The sequence below is a fragment of the Otolemur garnettii genome, unplaced genomic scaffold, assembly GCF_000181295.1.
Source record: "Otolemur garnettii isolate 467f Iridium unplaced genomic scaffold, OtoGar3 scaffold00098, whole genome shotgun sequence".
Lineage (NCBI taxonomy): Eukaryota > Metazoa > Chordata > Mammalia > Primates > Galagidae > Otolemur > Otolemur garnettii.
The window spans coordinates 6,499,296-6,519,978 of record NW_003852493.1 but is presented as its reverse complement, the minus strand read 5'-3'; the positions used below and the strand labels follow the sequence as shown (position 1 = coordinate 6,519,978).

The 20,683-nt window shown below is 36.4% G+C and overlaps 1 protein-coding gene and 1 pseudogene across 5 annotated transcripts in view; one reads left to right on the top strand and one right to left on the bottom strand.

Annotated features, from left to right (window-relative positions):
- The window catches only part of BAZ2B (bromodomain adjacent to zinc finger domain 2B), a 271,958-nt gene that overhangs the window by 225,415 nt on the left and 25,860 nt on the right, over positions 1-20,683 (top strand). For all 5 annotated transcript variants that reach the window (XM_023516805.1, XM_023516804.1, XM_023516803.1 and 2 more), the window contains 7 exons: positions 4,748-4,888; positions 7,581-7,835; positions 9,407-9,621; positions 11,135-11,209; positions 12,454-12,697; positions 15,051-15,113; positions 16,076-16,220. In XM_023516805.1, the coding sequence (XP_023372573.1) occupies positions 4,748-4,888; positions 7,581-7,835; positions 9,407-9,621; positions 11,135-11,209; positions 12,454-12,697; positions 15,051-15,113; positions 16,076-16,220 (1,138 nt within the window). The remainder of the gene's footprint in view (positions 1-4,747; positions 4,889-7,580; positions 7,836-9,406; positions 9,622-11,134; positions 11,210-12,453; positions 12,698-15,050; positions 15,114-16,075; positions 16,221-20,683) is intronic.
- Positions 17,044-17,555, bottom strand: LOC111727224 (annotated as a pseudogene).

Sequence of the window (20,683 nt, the reverse complement as noted above, 5' to 3'; positions counted from 1 at the left end):
TGTGACGCCACAGCACTCTACTGAGCGCGCCAAAGTGAGACTCTGTCTCTAAAAAACACCCCCCCCCCAAAAAAAACCAGGCTTTATACAAATTCTGGGCAGAGCAAGTGAGATATACAAAGGTACAGTGCTGTGACCAAACAGGACCAGTGAATGAGACACAGGCAGAGGTTTAGCCAATTTTAACCTGTGTGCACACCCATCCTAGCTTTGTTGTTTCATTATCATCATCCTTGGACTAACTTCAGAAGAGCCATGCTGGCTTCTACACACAGCGATGTCACAGAATGTGGCGGGAGTGTGGGAAATGCACTGAGAACTAGGAGATAGGAGACTACAACTTGAGTGAGGATAGAGTGTGATTGGCTTTATTTGCCATTCTAAATTTTATTTGGTCATTGAAGGGACCCTGGAAGCTCTGATTCTTTGAGAGTCATCTTGTACCAGAACCACAGAATGTATATTAGTTCTAAACCATTCATACTAAATTGAGAGACTCTAAACTTCCACTAAAGTGCTCCTAAGAGTTGACAAAAATGGATGCTTGTCTTTAGTTGATAAAGGTCCCCTATATTTCTAAGATTTCTTGGAACTACCCATTTTATCCTAAAGACTGATATGACCTTAACATTCTATTCCATTTTATAGCCATGCTTTTTATTTGGAAAAATATTGCATATCACTAGGTAAAATTCATACTCCAAGAATATAATTCATGTTTACTTCATGGCATTCAACACACTAGCTCATTGCCCAAGAATCTGTAACGGGTGTACATAACCCAAGGATTGCTACCAATGAGAAACTGGCACAGTGAAAAGGCCATCAGTGTCACATGGGTTCGTTCTTTCTTTTTGAAAAGAACTGGTAACCATTTTCAGCAGTCTTAGTGATTATTAGAGTAGCTGGGCATGGTGCCACATGCCAGTAGTTCCAACTATCTGAGAGGCTGAAGCAGGAAGATCACTTGAGTCCAGGAATTTTTTATTTATCTATTTTTGAAACAGAGTCTTACTATACTGCCCTCAATAGAGTGCTATGGCATCACAGCTCATAGCAACCTCAAACTTTTGAGCTTAAGTGATTATCTTGCCTCAGCCCCCCAAGTAGCTGGGACTACAGGTGCCCACTACAACACCTGGCCATTTTTTTTATTGCAGTTGTCATTGTTGTTTAGCTGGCCCAGGCCAGGTTTGAACCAGCCAACCTCAGTGTATGTGTCCAGTGCCCTAACCACTGTGCATTATATGTAAGAACACATAATGATGTCTGCATAATAATGAAATTTCCTAACAATGCATTTCTCAGAATATATCCACATCATGAAACAACACATGACTGTATATTGGACTAAACTAGACATTTATTTATTTATTTACTTCTTGAGACAGAGTCTCACTCTGTTGTCCAGGCTAGAGTGCTGTGGCATTATCACAGCTCATAGTAACCTCAAATTCTTAGACTCATTGGCTTGGTGCCTATAGGCAATTCATTATTATGCAGACATCATTATGTGTTCTTACACAAACCTAGATAGTATAGTTTATTACATACCCAGGCTATATGGTTTAGCTCAGGCGTTCTCAAACTATGGCCCACGGGCCACATACAGCCCACCTAGGACACATATCCGACCCGCCAGATGTTTTTGCTGCTGCTGCCTGTCCTGCTTAGCAGCCAACTCGTCCTAGGGCCCGCAGTCCAGCCCTCGAGTGGTCTGAGGGACAGTGAACTGGGTCCCTGTTTAAGAAGTTTGAGGACCCCTGGCTTAGCTACTATTGTGTCTGTGGTTCACCATTGACAAAAATGTCACTATGTGAACATGACTGTAGTAGAAAAATTTACATCAACTACTTTGAAATCTATAAGAGATATTTAATATGCTTTTTTCCATTAGTGATCTTAATTCATTATTCTGGTGAGGAATCAAAAAATTAAATCATTCCTTCTTTATAAAAGTTCTTAGAATAGCATTTTATGTGTTAGGAACTGAAAATCCAATTCTAAGGGAAAAAATGTCTTTACCAGTGACTTTGCTGTCCTTTCTTAAGAGTTTGTAGTACTTAAGAGTACTTTAGGCTTTTACCTGATAATTTGATTTGAAAATCTGTGCTTATATTGTAGGAATGTTACGTGTTAGTTGTATGTATTTCATGTCATTAAAACCTAAGAAACTGCTTTTTAGTTTATGAAAGTTGATAAAATAAATTGTAGAGCTTTTTTACGTCAACGATCTTATCATTGTGCTCCCAAACATCTGCATGAATCGGTAACCCAGAAATTCAGATGCAGTATAAAAATGAACAAGTAACTTTGCATTTCATGTAAAAAGACCCTTGTGATGTGGCCTCTGGCTCTCTATCATAATAGTCAGCAATTACTCAGTTACAAACTACACTAGAGTCTTAAATTTCTATAAATGTTTAAACAAGCTATGCTTTCCCTCTGGCTACATTTCCTTCACTCCTTTTCTCCTTTTTGGTCCATCCCTCCCAGAGCAGGGAGGGTGCGCACTTAACAGTGCTAATTGAAATGGAGGTGATTGGGATATGGGCACAAATATAATATGTATAATACAGGAAGCAATAAGTGCTATGTTAAAATTATAGAGCTATGAGAATTAAAAGAAATTAGTACTAAGGGCTGGGCATAGTTGCTTGTACCTATAATTCCAGCACTTTGGGAGTCTGAATCAGGAGGATCATTTGAGGCGAGGGGTTTGAGACCAGTTTAGGTAACATAGCAAGATTCCATGTCTATAGAAGACAAAATTAGTTGGGCATTGTGGCACACACCTGTAGTCCTAGCTACTTGGGAGGCTTGAGCCCAGGATTTGAAGGTTACAAGGAGCTATTATCATGCCATTAACACTCCAGCAGCCTGGGTAATAGAGTGAGGCCCTAGCTCAAAAAAAATGGAAGTAATGAATTCTTTTCTGGAGTGAACCAGTAAAAAGAGGTAAGGAGAATAATGTTCATCAGGAACAGCAAATTCTAAATCTGCATAGAATATTAAAGTGAGAGATAAGGTTGGAAAAGGAGAGTTAAATTCGGAAGTAAGGACTTGGACCTTATTTTGGTAGAAATTTAAAAGATTTTTTTGTTTGTTTGTTTGTTTGTTTGTTTGTTTTTTGAGACAGAGTCTTACTATGTCCACCCTTAGTAGAGTGCTCTGGCATCACAATTCACAGCAACCTCAAACTCTTGGGCTTTAGTGATTCAGCCTCCCAAGTAGCTGAGACTACAGGTACCTGCCACAACACCTGGCTATTTTTTGTTGTAGTTGTCATTGTTGTTTAGCAGGGCCAGGCTTGAACCCACCAGCTGCAGTGTATGTGGCTGATGCCCTAACCACTGAAATACAGGAGCTGAGCCTGAAAGATTTTTTTTTTTCCTTGAGACAGAGCCTTAAGCTGTCGCCCTGGGTAGAGTGCTATGGCATCACAGCTCAAGCAACCTCCAACTTCTGGGCTCAAGTGATTCTCCTGCCTCCGCCCCCAAGTAGCTGGGACTACAGGTGCCCACTGCAACGCCCAGCTATTTTTTGGTTGCAGCCATCATTGTTGTTTGGCGGGCCCGGGCTGGATTTGAACCCACCAGCTCAGGTGTATATGGTTGACGCCTTAGCTGCTTGAACCACAGGCGCTAAGCCAAAAGATTTTTTTTTTTTTTAATCGAGGAAGAGATGTGACCATCCTTACTGAAGTAAGTCCATCAGCAGTATTTAGGAACTGTGAGGTTGTAGGCAGAATTACATAATAATTCTGCTTTCTCATCTAAATGAGGATTGTATTTGGGATATGGCAATAAGGTAATGGTAATGGTTCTTTTTCTAATACAAAGTCATTTCCTATAGCAGGGAGACAAAAGGATCCTTTCCATACTGTGGCTATTACCAAAACATTTTTGAATGCTTTTGGAATTGTCTTCAGAACCCATATTATATTCTTTTGTGGTGGTAAATATTTTTCTTTCATCACTGGTACAATCTTAAGACTAGCTAATTCACTTTGAAAGAACTGCTTTTACAAATTAAAACATGTTACATCCATTTTCCTGCTATAAATCCTCCTTTGCTTCACACAAAAACTTTTGTTAATACTAGTTAACTGGCTCGGCACCTATAGCTCACCCGGCTAAGGCGCCAGCCACGTACACCTAAGCTGGCGGGTTCGAATCCCCAGCCCGGACCTGCCAAACAACAATGACGGCTGCAACCAAAAAATAGCCGGGCGTTGTGGCGGGCGCCTGTGGTCCCAGCTACTTGGGAGGCGGAGGCAGGAGACTCGCTTGAGCCCAGGAGTTGGAGGTTGCTGTGAGCTGTAATGCAATGGCACTCTACCCAGGGAGACAGCTTGAGGCTCTGTCTCAAAAAAAAAAAAACTAGTTAACTTTATTTTATAACTATGTAGTTGCTCATGTGCCTTTTATATACCTGCTTTTATTAGTAAGTGTTTTATTCACGTAACTTGGCAAAGGATTGAACAAATTTTAATAATAGAATATTCTGGGTTGAATCTAATATTAAATAAATAGTTGTAAAATTTTTGGCACTTGATAAAGTAAAAGTAGTGAAAAGCACCATGAGTCATTGTTTCGATGTAATTCTAAGATTATTCCTAAACTTCCTTATAGAATTCTGTTTCTAGAAATAATAACACTTTGGTCACTTAAAAAATTTTAACTGTAGTTTTTTCAACCATATGTAATGATTAAGGAGAATATGTGAACATGATTTTCTTTTTAAGGAAAAGGAACGATTGAAGCAAGAAAAACGTGATGAGAAAAGATTAAATAAAGAGCGTAAACTAGAGCAACGAAGATTAGAATTAGAAATGGCAAAGGAACTAAAGAAGCCTAATGAAGACATGTGCTTAGCAGACCAAAAGGTAACTTAGATAGCATGTAAGCCATTTCATTAATATGTTTAATTTTTCCAGTTTTCTCATCTGATTTTTTTTGCCAGAGCTGCCATTATGAAAACCTTTCATTTTTAACTAAAGCAATGAAATTCCAAGTCTAGATCAATTTGTCTCTCCACCAATAAACTTCTCGGAAGCTCCTATGTTGATAGTGGCAGTTCTTAATATATTAAGTAGAACACTGCCTACCTTTTTAATATAAGTAGAAATTGATAATTTCTACTTATAAGTAGAAATTAATAATTTAATACTGCAGAAATCTACAAAGAAGAATTATAGAAGTAGATAGGATTTTCATGTTTCTTTTGGTCCTACCCAAGTATTCAGGCACAGAAAAATCTGACTCCTCCCCATTCCCCCATATATGTTTAAATAAATTAGGATTTATAATCTGTAACCTCTTCAAATGGTTTGGTAACAGTAACCAATCTTCACTGAGCATGTTTACTACCTGTCAGGCTTACATGAATTCTCTCAGGTAATCCTTAATGCAATCCTATGGAGTTGGTATTTATTCCCATTTACAGGTGAGAAAATTGAGACACAAACAGGTTAAGGAATTTGCCCAAGATTATACAACAAATAAATGGCAATTTGGATTCAAGCCCGAGTTTGTTAAACTCTGAAGTCCATACTGTTTATCATTCTAAAAGCTAAGAAACTATGTCTAACCAAAGCATCTCATGTGTTTAATTTCTCATGGTGCTTCATGGCCAAATAATGTTGCTAAAATACATAAAAGTAGAAATTTAGAAAGATCACAGTGATCTTGGCAACTGACATCAATTATGAAATGAATTATGTTTTAACTACAATGAAGAAGATGGTATTTCTAGAAAAATATATCAGTGCACATCATCTCTGTAATACTGTCCCATAACATATTATTATACTTGGTTAGTAGCATCAGTATTTACTGATAAGCCATATTCATCTGATTGTCTTTTTTTTTTAAGATTTTTTATTAAATCATAGCTGCGTACGTTAATGTAATCACAGGGTACAGTGTGGTGTTTTCATATACATTTTGAAATCCTCTCATCAAACTGGCCTTCATGTCATTTTCTTAGTTATTGAGTTAAGCCATTCATACTCCGCTTTTAGAAAGATTCACTTGTACCCCTGTAGGATAAACCATAGAGGTGACCCCTCCAATCACCCTCCCTCCATCCATTCCTCCCTCCCCTCCTCCACCCCCTCCCCATAGTCTAAGGCTATAATTAGGTTGTAACAGTCTTATGAAAGCTATAAATTAGTTTCCATTGATTGTCTTTTGATTTATATAAGTTCTTTTCTAAAGTGCTGAAAACAAACTTTAAGTACCCTAGTGGGAATTGAATTATATTAATATTTTATTTATTTACATAGCATAAATGCTTTGAAATAAAAGCATACTTATTCTAATCATTTGGGTGCTTAAATTTACTTCAGCAGAGAATAGGTTGTGCAAATTAATTAACACATTAATAAGTTGATAGAAAGCAAGTATTTTTAATCCTAAGTGGGCTTTATTTTTCTTGCATCTTTTATTTGCATTTTGAATTCATATGTATTCTATCATATATCTAAGTTCATTTAAAGCTATCCATTTATTAGCTTTGTTATGTGAATTTTTAGAATTATATAGAAATATCTATGTCTTACATGGTTTGAGAGAAAGGGAGACTCAGAATTAATTGATTTTTAAGTGATATATAAAAGATTTATATGGCATCTATTACCCATAGTTTTGTGTTTTCACACAATATTGATAGATGATGTCTTTGGTTAGTACAGAGTGGAGCAGCATTTTTGAACAAGGGACCAATTCAGATAAACAAATATTTATAAGTTACCTTTTTTTCCAATTAAAATTTAAAATGCCCTTTTATATTATATTATTGAATGAAAATGTTTTTTTTAACTTAGATTACCGGTTCTTTGAATTTTTTGAATGTCTATGACAACTAGTACTAGAACTTAGTCATTAAAATGTTACAATGTGAGCATATTTAAGAAGTGAAAACAGATAGCTTTCTAATTTTAATACTGGAACTTATATTAATGTTTTGCTAAATATAGGGAAACCTAAAGATCTTTAGTTGCGTTTTAACTGGGTTCAGGTTCAGGGCATGAGTTCTGGTCATGTGGACCTAGGAATTTATCTGCATTTGTTAGCCATAGATAGCCAGCTATACAACCCACAGATGACTGCTATTGGTTTCTGAGCTACCCAAAAAGTAGAGCTTCTGTGAATTTCAAATGTCTCTATCATTAGAAGAAATTAGCATACACACCCCTACTAAGAATGTCCATGATAAAGTACTTTTGAAATGTTTGTTTCTTATGTTACTTAAATTTTGTTCCAGTTATATAATCCATGTTTTATCATTATGAAAGTTAATTAAAATTAGTTATCTCTCTTACAGAGATCTAAGTTCATTTTGAATTCAACCAAAATTTACTGATGATTACTTGCATTCTAGATATTCTGATTACTACTGTGGGGGTTACAGAAATTCCCCCCTTCAGGGAATTTACTGTGTAAATGGAAAAACACTAGTACAATACTTGAGAAAAAAAGTTGGCCACTTATTTTACTTTAGAAGATACAGAAATCATGGTTTTTCAAATTTTTTAAGTTACTTTTAATTTTATTTTTGTATTATTTTGTTTTCAGCCTTTGCCAGAATTGCCTCGTATTCCAGGACTTGTTCTCTCTGGAAGTACTTTTTCAGACTGTCTCATGGTGGTGCAGTTCTTACGAAACTTTGGTAAAGTTTTGGGCTTTGATGTGAATATTGATGTTCCAAACCTGAGTGTTCTTCAAGAGGGATTGCTAAATATAGGGGACAGCATGGGTGAAGTACAAGACTTGCTTGTGAGGCTCCTCTCAGCTGCTGTATGTGATCCAGGTCTAATTACAGGATACAAGGTAAAAAACAAAATACAAAATTGTTTTTAAAATTTGTACTATCATCAGTGCATTGATAGCTATTTTTAACGTATTAGCTAAGATTGTGTAGACTGATCTAATTTTTTCCTCATAATGTCTCACAAAGCATGTAGACTTGCATCAAGTTATAACCTGGTTATAAAGCTTAAGGGATGTAGACCATTCTCAAGTTGCTCTTTTTTCCTCTATCTATAGGCCAAAACTAAGTATATTTGAGGAAGTACCCTGAGTGGTATTTATCAAAAACAGAATACATAAGATAATTAGAACTTGTTTGTACCTCTTGAAGTTAGACTTTGTTTTGTCTTTGTTACTACAAACAACTCAGGGTAATCAAGGCACCTATACACTAGCATGTTAATTCTCCGTGCTACTCAGTGGATACTCAATAAGTTCTAATTTATCTTAGTTCCAATTAAGATACACATTCCAGTAAGCTTTGCTCTTCCAGATGATATCATAGAAAGAGAAGCTTCCAGGTGCACCTATTAGTTTTTCTTCCATTTCCCTATTCATTTTGGTTTTCCAAGCCATAAAACTTGGGGCAACATAAAGCTATTGTAAAGCACAATAATAATGCTTTTAAACCTCACCATCCTACCAGCTTTTCAGGCTCATACTCGAGCACAAAAAGCCTCAGTCCTGGCTTTCCTGCCATGAGTAATAAAATGTCCAGAGGCTCACCAGCCACATGCACCAGGGCTGGCGGGTTCAAGCCCAGTCCGGGCCTGCCAAACAGTAATGACAACTACAACAACAACAAAAATAGCCAGGTGTTGTGGCAGACACCTGTAGTCCCAGCTACTTGGGAGGATGAGGCAAGAGAATCACTTAAGCCCAAGAGTTTGAGGTTGCTGTGAGCTGTGATGCTACGGCACTCTACCAGGGGTGACATGGTGAGACTCTGTCTCAAAAAATAAAATAATAACAATAATAATAAAATGTCTAGATAAAGCTGAGGAAAAGCTTGGGATAGTTTTCTCTAATGAGAGAAGGCTTGATAGATGATTTAAAACTTCTACTTCCCTTGAGTATATGTACTTTTCTCTCTGCTTGACATTAAACCAGCAGTTTGAAGAAGGGACAGAAAAATACAAGTACTTGAATATTTGTCTATCATCTATTGCCTGTTTTTATGAATACTTCATCAAAATTGTTAAAACCCTGGCTTGGCGCCTGTAGCTTAGTGGCTAGGGCACCGGCCACATCCACTGGTCTGGCAGGCTCAACCCTGGCCCCCAGCCTGCTGGACAACAATGACAACTGCAACAACAACAAATAGCCAGGCATTGTGGCAGGCGCCTATATCCCAGCCTCTTAAGAGGCAGGAGGATCTCTCAAGCCCAGGAGTTTGAGGTTGCAATGAGTTATTGTGATACCACTGCACTCTATCTCAAGCAATAGAGCAAGACCCTGTCTTAAAAAAAAAAAAGTGAATAAAGCCCTTTTCAGTAATATCTAGAACATGTAGTACATGTATTTTTAATCTTATTGCTTTTATGTTATGAATGGTTATGCTTAATGCTGATAAAAATGCCAAACTTTTATAGGCCAAAACAGCTCTTGGAGAACATTTACTGAACGTTGGTGTGAATCGAGACAATGTTTCCGAGATTTTGCAGATTTTTATGGAAGCCCACTGTGGAGAAACTGAGCTTACTGAAAGCCTAAAGACCAAAGCTTTTCAGGCTCACACTCCAGCACAAAAAGCCTCAGTCCTGGCTTTCCTAATCAATGAGTTGGCATGCAGCAAGAGTGTGGTGAGGTAAGCATTTGCCCAGACTTTTCTGTTATTTTTGGTTTTGAATTTGTGTAATCATAAAGTATTACAAATTGATTATAGAAAGTTTGGAAGTTACAGACTAATGAAGAAAATTAAAATTGTATTTCATCTCACCATTTAGAGATCCACTAATAATATTTTAATGTTATTTCTTTGCAGTCTATTGGGGGGGAAATTCGATCATACTATATATATGTAACTGTAGTCCTTGTCTTCTGTTTTGTTTAATAATTTTGTTAATTCCTTATATACTAGAAATTTTGAATACTTTTTTCTTGATATGGTGCCAGAATTCAGGACCATCATAAGATTCTGCAAATTTTCTTTCCTTGACTTTGTTTTTGTTCTTGTTATATAAGACAGAATCTGACTCTGTCACTCTGGGTATAGTGCAGTGGTGTTAGCAGCTCACTGCCTCCTCAAAAACAATCCTCCCTCCTTTTTCTCCCAGAGCTAGGACTACAGGCATGAGTCACTGTACCCAGCCATCCTTGGACATCTTTTGAAGACAGATGACTACCTGATTTTCTTTAGTAGTCATTCATAGAATTATCCAGCCAATGTTCATTTTGTTATTTGCTAGTATAACCTTACATTATTAGTGTATCAATACATTAATTTTTACTTTTTTAGAAAGTACTTAACCTCACTTAGGAGTCAAAATAAATTTTCTAGTACTTGTTACTAACGAAACATTAATACTAATGCTAATACGTCTTTTAAAGTTTGTGAACAAATTCATGTTCATCTTGTCCTTGCTATTTGTTATTTTATAAATTTTAATTATATTACTTTTAGTCCTTTGCCTTTCTAGAAAAAAAGGACCAATCAGAACATTCAAAGCCAAATATTTCTACCATTCATTGCTGGACACTACTAAGTTTTTTCTGCATACATTAGCTATAATACTGTATTAATATGATTTTTTTTTTTTTTTGCTATTCATTGTCTGTCATCCCAAAGAATGTAATAATATTTAGGTTTTAAAATTTTATGAAATTGTGATTTCATTAAGTATGAACAGGGTAACACACAAATTGGATGTAAACGGTATACTATGGTTTTTACCTTAGAAGCAAAAGTACCCCTGTTTGACTTATTACTATCACCAGATGTCATATTCTGAATTTCTGTTTGGATATTTACACACATACACTCAGATTTTATATGTATGTATGTGCATATATGCACCTATCTTAATATCCATCTTTGCATGTATGTTCTGATTTCCCTTTATGGATTTTGGACGTTTTCATATCCCATATGTGCAACAAAACTTGGGATGCTATCTTTCCAGGGAATAGTTTCTTTCATGGTTTAAGGTAAAGCAAAGTGAATTTTCTAATACTAATATATCCAATAAAGAAATTATAAATTTTCAACATGTATGTGCATAGTAAACATATATATGTGTACTGTATTCATATGTATATACACAATCATGTCATTTTACTTAATGTAAATGGATTCTTTTAATAAATTTTTGCATTGGCAGTGAAATCGATAAGAACATTGATTATATGTCAAACTTGAGGAGAGATAAGTGGATGGTGGAAGGTAAACTCCGCAAGTAAGTCCTGTTTTTATTAAAATTAATCTACTATTAAAAAATTAATCTCTTTTTCTATTGTATAAGTTTCCAGTAAAGAAAACAAATTGCAGAGATAGAATTTAAACTTCAATTTTCTAAAGAAAAGATAGCAAAACAAATAAAGAAAAAATAGTGCTTAATTAGGATGGAATATAAAATTAATAAAACTTGGAGCCAGAATTTGCAATGGACAAAAGATATAATGAAATTTACTGAGCTTATAGTCTTCCTACTTAGAAGAAATGAATTTTCTCCTTCTTCTTTCCAAGAAGACAAACAATCACATTCTCTAAGATTGTTGTTGCTGTCATGTCACTTTTATCATAAATAGAATCTGTTACTACCACTTTTTTAAAAATTGCCTCCTAATTAAACTCTGCTTTTACACATCCTAATTAAACTTACTCAAAATTAAACCTAAATTATCCTCCTGTCAGGAAATATCATGCTAAAATTTCACAACTTCTTTCTTTTTTTTTTCCTTGAGATAGAGACTTATTTTGTCACCATTTGTATAGTGCCATGGCATCATAGCTCACAGCAACTTCAAACTCTTGGGCTCAAGTTATCCTCCTGTCTCAGCTTCCGAGTACGGAACTACAGGCTCCAGGCTGTTTTTAGAGATGGGGGTCTCACTCTTGCTCAGGCTGGTCTCAAACTTCTGAGATCAAGCAGTCCACCTTCCCCTCCCTCCCATAGTGCTAGGATTACAGACGTGAACCGTCAAGCCCAGCTTCCTCAGCTTTTGTATTAAGCATGTAGTTTCTTTACAGTAATTTGATTTGAAATTTATTTAATCAGATAGTATAGGATCAGAAATTGTCACTTTGTCTGCCATTATTAGAATTCATCTTTTTTTAGTAGTATTTTTAAATGTGTTCTTGTTCTAAAGAGATATTTAGAATAACTATTGAAAGTTATTATATTCTGTAATTTATGGAAACATGTTTCGGGGCAGCACCTGTGGCTCAAGGAGTAGGGCGCTGGCCCCTTATACTGGAGGAGGCAGGTTCAAACCCAGCCCCGGCCAAAAACCACCAAAAAAAAGAAAGAAATATATTTCTTATATTTCCTTAATTCTAAGTTTTAGTGCCACTGATATATTGCTTATCATAAAAGAAAAACTATAAGGTATTTCTGCTTAAAAATCATGTTTTACATTTTTAAAAGATTATGAAGAAGGCTTTTATTTCATATCATCATTTTTTAAATAATATTTAAAGGCTTAGAATCATTCATGCTAAGAAAACTGGCAAAAGAGACACTTCAGGTGGCATTGATCTTGGAGAAGAGCAACATCCTTTGGGCACACCCACTCCAGGACGAAAAAGAAGAAGGAAGGGAGGAGACAGTGATTATGATGATGACGACGATGATGATAGTGACGACCAAGCTGATGAAGACGATGAGGATGAAGAAGATAAAGAAGACAAAAAAGGAAAGAAGACTGATACCTGTGAAGATGAGGTAATCAAATTTAGGGTGATTTTAAGACTTAAGTACAACTGGGTAACACTAAAAATAATTTGGAGTCAAATGGATTTGGATTTGAATTCAGTCTTGACATTTATTTCCCTCAGTTTCTTCATCTGAAAAGTTAATATTACAATATTTATTACAATAAGTTCTTTGTGATGATTATGTAAATATTGAATAGAATGTCTAAATAAAAAGGACACTTCTTAAACAAGTTTTTTTAATATATACTGTATTTTGTAATAAATATAAGGAATAAGGATGCACATTAGACATGGGTAGTCTAATGGCTCAGGAGCAAAGGTACCTAGCGGGACTCTTGGGGCCTCTGCACCTTCCCTCCTGGGCCTGCTTGGTACATTGGGTTCCAGCCATAGAGGATCTGGGATCAGGAGGAAGGAAGCCCGAGTGGCCTCTGCTGAGCAGGAGAGTAGGAAGGGCATGGTGGTGGGGCTGATGAGGTGGGATGAGGTAAGCCACAGCCATGTAGGACGAGGGCTGAAGCCCAAGGCCCAACTGCACGGATGATACTGGGAATCCCACACAGGCCCCAGGGACCCACCTGCTGCCCGCAGGCTGAGTTCCCACCTTGCCACCATGTGCTTGGCCATCTCTGAGGCAGCACCAACATGGCAGGGAGGGAGGAGCAGCCTTTACAGAGCCAGCAGCTGCAGGAGTACTGTGCAGTCTGCATGTTTACTAGCCTGCATCTGTTTTTACTGGCTAACGGCCAGCCACTTTATTGAAGGGCATTTTCTTGAAAGTCTGGACCCAAAGTACGGGTGCATGTTATACACCAGAATGCATTTTACACTGCAAAATACTGTATTACCTGTGAATTCTTCAAAGAACTATACAGATTTTTTTTTTTTTTTTGAGACAGTCTCATTATGTTGCCCTTGGTAGGGGGCTGTGGTATCACAGCTCACAGCAACCTCAAACTCTTGGGCTTAAGCGATTCTCTTGTCTCAGACTCCCAAGTAGCTGGGACTACAGGTGCCCACCACAACGCCCAGCTATTTTTGTTGTTGTTGTTTAGCAGGCCCTAACCAGGTTAGAACCCACCAGCCCCAGTGTATGTGGCCAGTGCTGTAACCACTTAGCTATGGAAGCCAAGCCTATATTTGGGATTATTTATATTCTAACAGCTTGATGTGTTCAAAATATACCTTTTTCACTCTAAAAATGAAAGGGTACCTTTAGTTAAGGGTACCATTATTATATTTTTGCATTCTTCTAGATTTAAAACCTTAACATCTTCTCCCACATGCCTCCTTGCTTCAAATTTATGAGTTGCCAGAACTTAACAATTCTATAAATATGTAAGATCTTTGCATCTATTAGCCTTTGTCCATTTTTCTTTCTTTTACCCTAGCAAGGCCCATACCTCCTCTTTCTCTTGAAAGCACTCTATTGGCTAGTTTTGCCAATTTTAATACCTTTCTCTGCTCCAAGCCATCTTACAGCTGTTGCCAGATTAATCTTTATAAAGCAGAGTTCTGATATTTAACCTCCTTCAGAGGATCTTATTATTTTTAATTGCAAGTATTTACAGCTCTTTACAATCTTGCCTTATTTCTTACCTTACCTCTTCTTATGCACCTTTCATGTCAAGATATGTCAGACTTTTTATGGAATGCCCTTTTCTACTTCTGGACCCCAGAAGGACCCACAACACCCTATCCTCTTCTTTTCTCTGACTGATAAAATTTTTAACCATTTTGGGACATTGTAGAAATGTTAAAAAAACACAAATTTTTAACTATTCTTTTTTTTTTTTTTTTTGAGATAGAGTCTCAAGCTGTCGCCCTAGGTAGAGTGCTGTGGTGTCACAGCTCACAGCAACCTCAAACTCTTGGGTTTGAGCAGTTCTCTTGCTTCAGTCTCCCGAGTAGCCGGAACTACAGGCGCCTGCGCCTGCCACAACACCCGGCTATTTGTTGTTATTGTTGCAGTTGTCATTGTTGTTTTAGCTGGCCCAGGCCAGGTTCAAACCTGCCAGCCTCAGTGTATGTGGCCAGCACCCTACCTACTTAGCTACAGACGCCTCCCTTAACTATTCCTTAGTAGTTAGTTAAAATATAACTTCTTCCATATAGCCTCTCTTGGCGTAGAATCTCTTTTGAAATCCTTATAAATGTAGCTTCCTACTATTTAGGGGTTTTTTTCCCAATATAATGTTTTGTGTTTCCTTACCAGATCATTAGTTTATAGAGAAAAACTTATTTGTTCCCACAGTGCCTCTCCTGGTACTTTATATATAGGAGACATTCGTTATTTGTTGATAGATTGAATAAACCATAAAAGCAGATAAATGATACTGTATTTTCTTATGTATGTATAGGATGAAGGTGACCAAGCAGCAAGTGTTGAAGAGCTAGAAAAACAGATTGAAAAACTGAGTAAAGTAAGCCCTTTTCAGATTAATATTATTTGCATCTTTTTGCAGTGTTTTGAAAATCTGCATTGCATGAGGATTCATTTTTTCTGACTTTTAAGTAAAAATAAGTTTTTTGTTAGCAACTAAAATGAAGATTAAACCTTAAAAGTTTAATGCCTAGATTAAAAGCCTGCCTCTAACATGTGATGCTGAACTTAATTAGAGCCTATGGAAAGAACATTGTGTATTCTTCAGCTCTTTATATAGAAACAAAGTATCGATACAGACGTAGCCTTATTTCTTAAAATGGATTACTCAAACATTCAGCTGAATTTCATGGCAACTGTTTTAGCCTCTTAAGGTTTTATTTAACATGTGTACATTCATGGATTTTATTTGTATTGGATTTGTAAACCATGTATATTTATGTGCTTCTCATTAAAAACTAAATTTCACCATTAGTGAAGTTTAAGTTGAGCTTTTTATAAGAAAAATATTTTTTTAATTATTAGACGATGCCTGCGTATTGTATCAATGTTAGCTTTATTACAGATCTGTCCTAAAACTTAATCATGTATTATCTAAGTTTGCAGCATGAGTATGAATATAAGCAACTATAGATTTGGCCAGTTACAAATATAATTTGTTATATAATACAATCAATAAAATTGAACCAATTTGCTTTGGATCAGTAAAACACTTTTACCACATTATTTATTATCAGGTATAAGACATTCTATACTCTAAGACACCTAATAAAATAAAACTTCTTTTTTTAATTCATGGCAACAAAAAATATTCCAATTTTCTTAAAATAACTTCTGTCTTTACAAATGTTACTGAAATTAAAGTCAGGGATATAATTTAGCCCTTTTACTATCTTTTTTCAGTAGTAAAATTCTAAAGGCATAGTAACTATAAAGTTGCTTTTAATTTTTAAAGCATTTAACATCCATAACTTAATTATATGTACTATTTTTTTTTAACAGCAACAGAGTCAGTACAGAAGGAAGCTCTTTGATGCTTCTCACTCATTACGTTCAATGATGTTTGGCCAGGATCGTTACAGACGCCGGTACTGGATTCTTCCCCAGTGTGGAGGGATCTTTGTAGAAGGCATGGAGAGTGGTGAAGGTAGGAAACATTTATCTATTACAAAGTATTTAATACAAAAATATATCAAATACAAAACTATTACAAAGTATTAAATACAAAACCCTATTACTTCTTTGGTATATTTTGTGCTTCCATGATCAAGTCTGCTTTACTGATAAACAGGTAAAACCTTGATTCCTATTTCTTTTGAATTTATAATATCTCTTTTATTGATAAATATTTTCTTCCTATCCTTGATTTTTCTTTCTGACATAAAACATAAATTGTTTTTTTTTTTTTTTAGTGGTCAAAGAACTTCAACTGTATTATCCTTTATAGCTATTGTTTGACTACTATTCCTGTTGTTAAAATTCTCAACATCTAGTTTATCGTTAACTTTTGCAATAAACATCCATCCTGATAGTACCCCTGGAAGAAACTTGTTTAAGTCTAAGATCTTTATTGTAATCCTTATTCCTTATCAAATACTATTTATGTTTAAAATTTGAGATCACTTTCTTCTCCTTTAAACTTCCTTTCTTGAATTTTGTGTTACCACCAGTTCTTGATAGTTTGGCTTTAGACTCTTCTTTTGCTGCTTCATCTCTGTTACATTAACTTGCACAGTACGTTATACATTTATGTGTTCAATAAACCTTCAACTTTTCAGAACTCAACGTTTGAACGTTTCCAAATATCTACACTGTGATGAGAACAAAAATGTTATTTCAGTGCTTAAAGATTGCAGAATGTAGCTATTGATCCATGGCAGTACATGGGAGCAAAAACATCTTTCAACAATTTTTTTTCTTGAAGAATATTTATTATTATTTTTATATACAGAGAACTCAACAGTGTACATTTAGCCCAGTTTAGTGGCAAGTTCTTTAGTTTTTGCCTTTTCCAACTTGGCAATGAGAGCCACGCATTTTGCCTTCCCTTTGATAATGCAGTAAGGGACCCCCATCTTCCAACACAGGGCAGGCAGGAAGACAGCCAGCTCAGTGGGATCCACATCGTGTGCAGTCACCACCAGCTGAGTCTTCTTGTTCTCCACCAAGGTGGTGACAGTGTTAATCCCTGCTCTAAGGTCAGGTGGTCTCTTAGTGGGGACATCCCCTTTGCCTGCAGCTTTCCTCTCAGCTTCCCCTTGTAGAGGATGGTGGCTCTTTGCCGCTGCAACCGGACGTAGCAGGATCATTTGATAAAGCAGGTGAGGTCCCTCTTGGGCTGGATGTCCTGTCTAGTGCTGAAGTTCTTTGGACTTTTCTTGAACAGAGGGTTCACCACCTTCTTGGCCTCCTGCTTCTTCACCACAGTGGGGGCCAGAGCCACCTTCTTCCCCTTGGCCTTCTTTACTTTCAGCATCTTGAACTGCTGGTGCAGAGCTCAATACATTTGTTTACTACCTACTATATGGTAGGCATTGCTAGATACTGCAGGAGGCACAAAGCTATATAAAACACAATCCATGTAATGAAGAGGTTTATAGTCAATTGGAGAGAAAGGACTGATTAATCATGTAAGTGACTCTAATAGAAATTGTAAATAAAACAGTTGTTTTTAAGCTTTTGTTTCTAGCAGTGGACTCACCACCTTTTTCATGTTTTTGATTTTAATAGATTGATGGGAGTACAAGTTAGATTACATTGCATATATCTATTGTATTGTCGTGAAGTCAGTGCTTTTAGTGTGCCCATCACCCAAATAATGTGTGCAGTGGCTCATGCCTGAACCCAATTTTTAATCCCTCACCCATTGTAAATCTCCAGTGTCCATTATACAACTCTGTGTACCCTGTGTAGCCATAGCTTAGCTATTACTTATATGTGAGAATATGTGGCCTTTATTTTTCTGTTCCTAAGTTACTATTCTTAGGATAATAGCCTCCAGTTCCATGCAAGTTGCTGCAAAAGACAGTATTTCATTCTTATTGCTGAGTATTTCTTATTTTTGTGATTTGTGAATTATTCTGCCATACACATACAAATGCAGGTATCTTTCTGATACAATGATTTCTTTATCTCTGCGTATATACCAGTAGATGGATTGCAGGATCAAATGGTAGATATACTTAACTTCTTGGAGAAGTCTCCATACTGATCTCCATAGAGGTTGTTCTAATTTATATTCCCATCAAGTGTGTAAGTGTTCTTTTTTCAGCATATCTGTACCAACATTTATTGTTCTTTGGCTTTTCCATAATGGCCATTCTTGCCCTTATCAGTATTGGGGGGAGAAGATAGATAGATAGATAGGTAGATAGATAGATAGACGCCATTCTGACAGGGGTAAGGTGGTATCTCATTGTGGTTGTAATTTTCATTTCTCTGGTGACTAGTATTGTTCAACATTGTTTCATGTTTTTTGGCCATTTGTATATCTTCTTCTGAAAAATGCCTGTTCATGTAATTTGTCCACTTTTTAACAGGGTTGTTTTTTTCTTGCTGAGTTGTTTGAATTCCTTGTAGATTCTAGGTGTTAAGTCCTCTGTTGGATTTGTAGTTTGTGAATATTTTTTCCCACTCTGTAAGTTGTCTATTTAGTTTTTATTTTTTTATGGTTCAGAAGCTTTTTAGGTTATTTAAGACCCAATTGTTTTTGTTTTTGTTGCATTTGCTTTTGGAGTCTTAATCATAAATTTTTCACCTGTGCTAATGTCCAGAAGAGTTTTTCCTAGGTTTTTCTTCTAGGATTTGTATGGTTTCAGTTCTTATATTTAAATCTTTAGGGAGGCACCTGTGGCTCAGTGAGTAGGGTGCTGGCCCCATATACCAAGGGTGGCGGGTTCAAACCCAGCCCCGGCCAAACTGCAACAAAAAATAGCTGGGCGTTGTGGCGGACACCTGTAGTCCCAGCTACTTGGGAGGCTGAAGCAGAAGAATTGCCTAAGCCCAGGAGTTGGAGGTTGCTGGAGCGACTCCATTGCACTTTACTGAGGGTGAAAAAGTGAGACTCTGTCTCTACAAAAAATAATAATAATAATTAATAAATAAATAAATAAATAAATCTTTAATACATCTTCAGTTGGCTGGGCGCAGTGGCTCACACTTATAATCATAGCACTCTAGGAGGCTGGGGTGGGTAGATAGCTTGAGCTCATGAGTTTGAGACCAACCTGAGCAAAAGCGAGACACCCCCCCATCTCTACTAAAAATAGAAAAACTGAGGCAAGAGAATCTCTTGAGCCCAAGATTTGGTGGTTGCTGTGATCTGTGACACAACAGCACTCTACCCAGGGCAAGAGCTTGAGGTGCTTGTCTCAAAAAAAAAGAAAAGAAAATACATCTTGAGTTAATTTTTTTGTATATTGTGAGAGATAGCATTTCATTCTTTCATAGAATAGCCATAGCATTTCATTCTTATGCTATGGCTATGCAGTTTTACCCAGTACTATTTATTGAATAGTGTGTCCTTTCCCCAATGTATGTTTTTGTCTGGTTTGTTGAAAATCAGTTGGTTGTAGGTGTCTGATTTTATTTTTGTGTTCTCTATTCTGTTCTATTGATATGTGTTCCTACTTTTATGCCAGTACCATGCTGTTTTATTTACTGTAGCCTTGTATTAGGTCATTAAGTATGAAATGTTCAATTTTTATATCAAACATTTAGTTTATTATATCTCAAACAAGAAGCAGTATAATTAATCAAAATGTGTGTCTAAACTATCAACAGTTTTGCCATCTTAACAATAGCTTGTATATGCCAGCAACAAAGAAGCCTGCAGAGTAAGTGGTGATAAAATTGCAAAAGGCATTTCCATAACTTTTAAGAGTTGAGTATTTTTCCTTGCAAAAAGTGGTCCAAAGCCTGGAAGAAGTGGTAGTCCATTGGTGCAAGTTCTGGTAAATACAGTGAATGACAGAATTTCTGTGGTTTGAACATCGTTTTTGGTGCAACAGCATTGTGTCACAAGTGGATTGGCCTGACCCTGTTGACCACTCTCATCTGCTCAATCACAAACATTCTCATCATGTCATCCAATTTATAATAAATTGACCAAATTTCATGAAATAGTAGATAATACTAGCACTAGACCACCAAATAGACACCATTAGTTTTGGGGTATTTTTGACAGATATTCAGTTTTGGACTGTGTTTTGGCACTTCATCTTTACCCAACCATGTCTCAAATGCTTGTAATTGTCAAAAAGAATCCATTTTTTCATTTTCATCATGTAACAATATAGCATAGAAATGGTTTACCCTTGCGTTGTGACAGCAAAGAAAGCTTCAAGATGATGTCTCTTCTGACACTAATTTAATTCATCAGAACCCATCTATCCAGCTTCTTTACCTTGACAATTTGTTTCCAATGGTCCAATAGCATTAGAGTAGTAATGTCAAACTTCACTGCTAATTCACACAATAGGTTGAAATTGATTCACTTCCACTACAGCTTTCAGCTCATTATTATCCACTTTGATCTCAGGTCACCCACATGGTTCATTTTCAAGATTAAAATCACCAGAATGGAACTTCTCAAACTATGGAAGTACTATG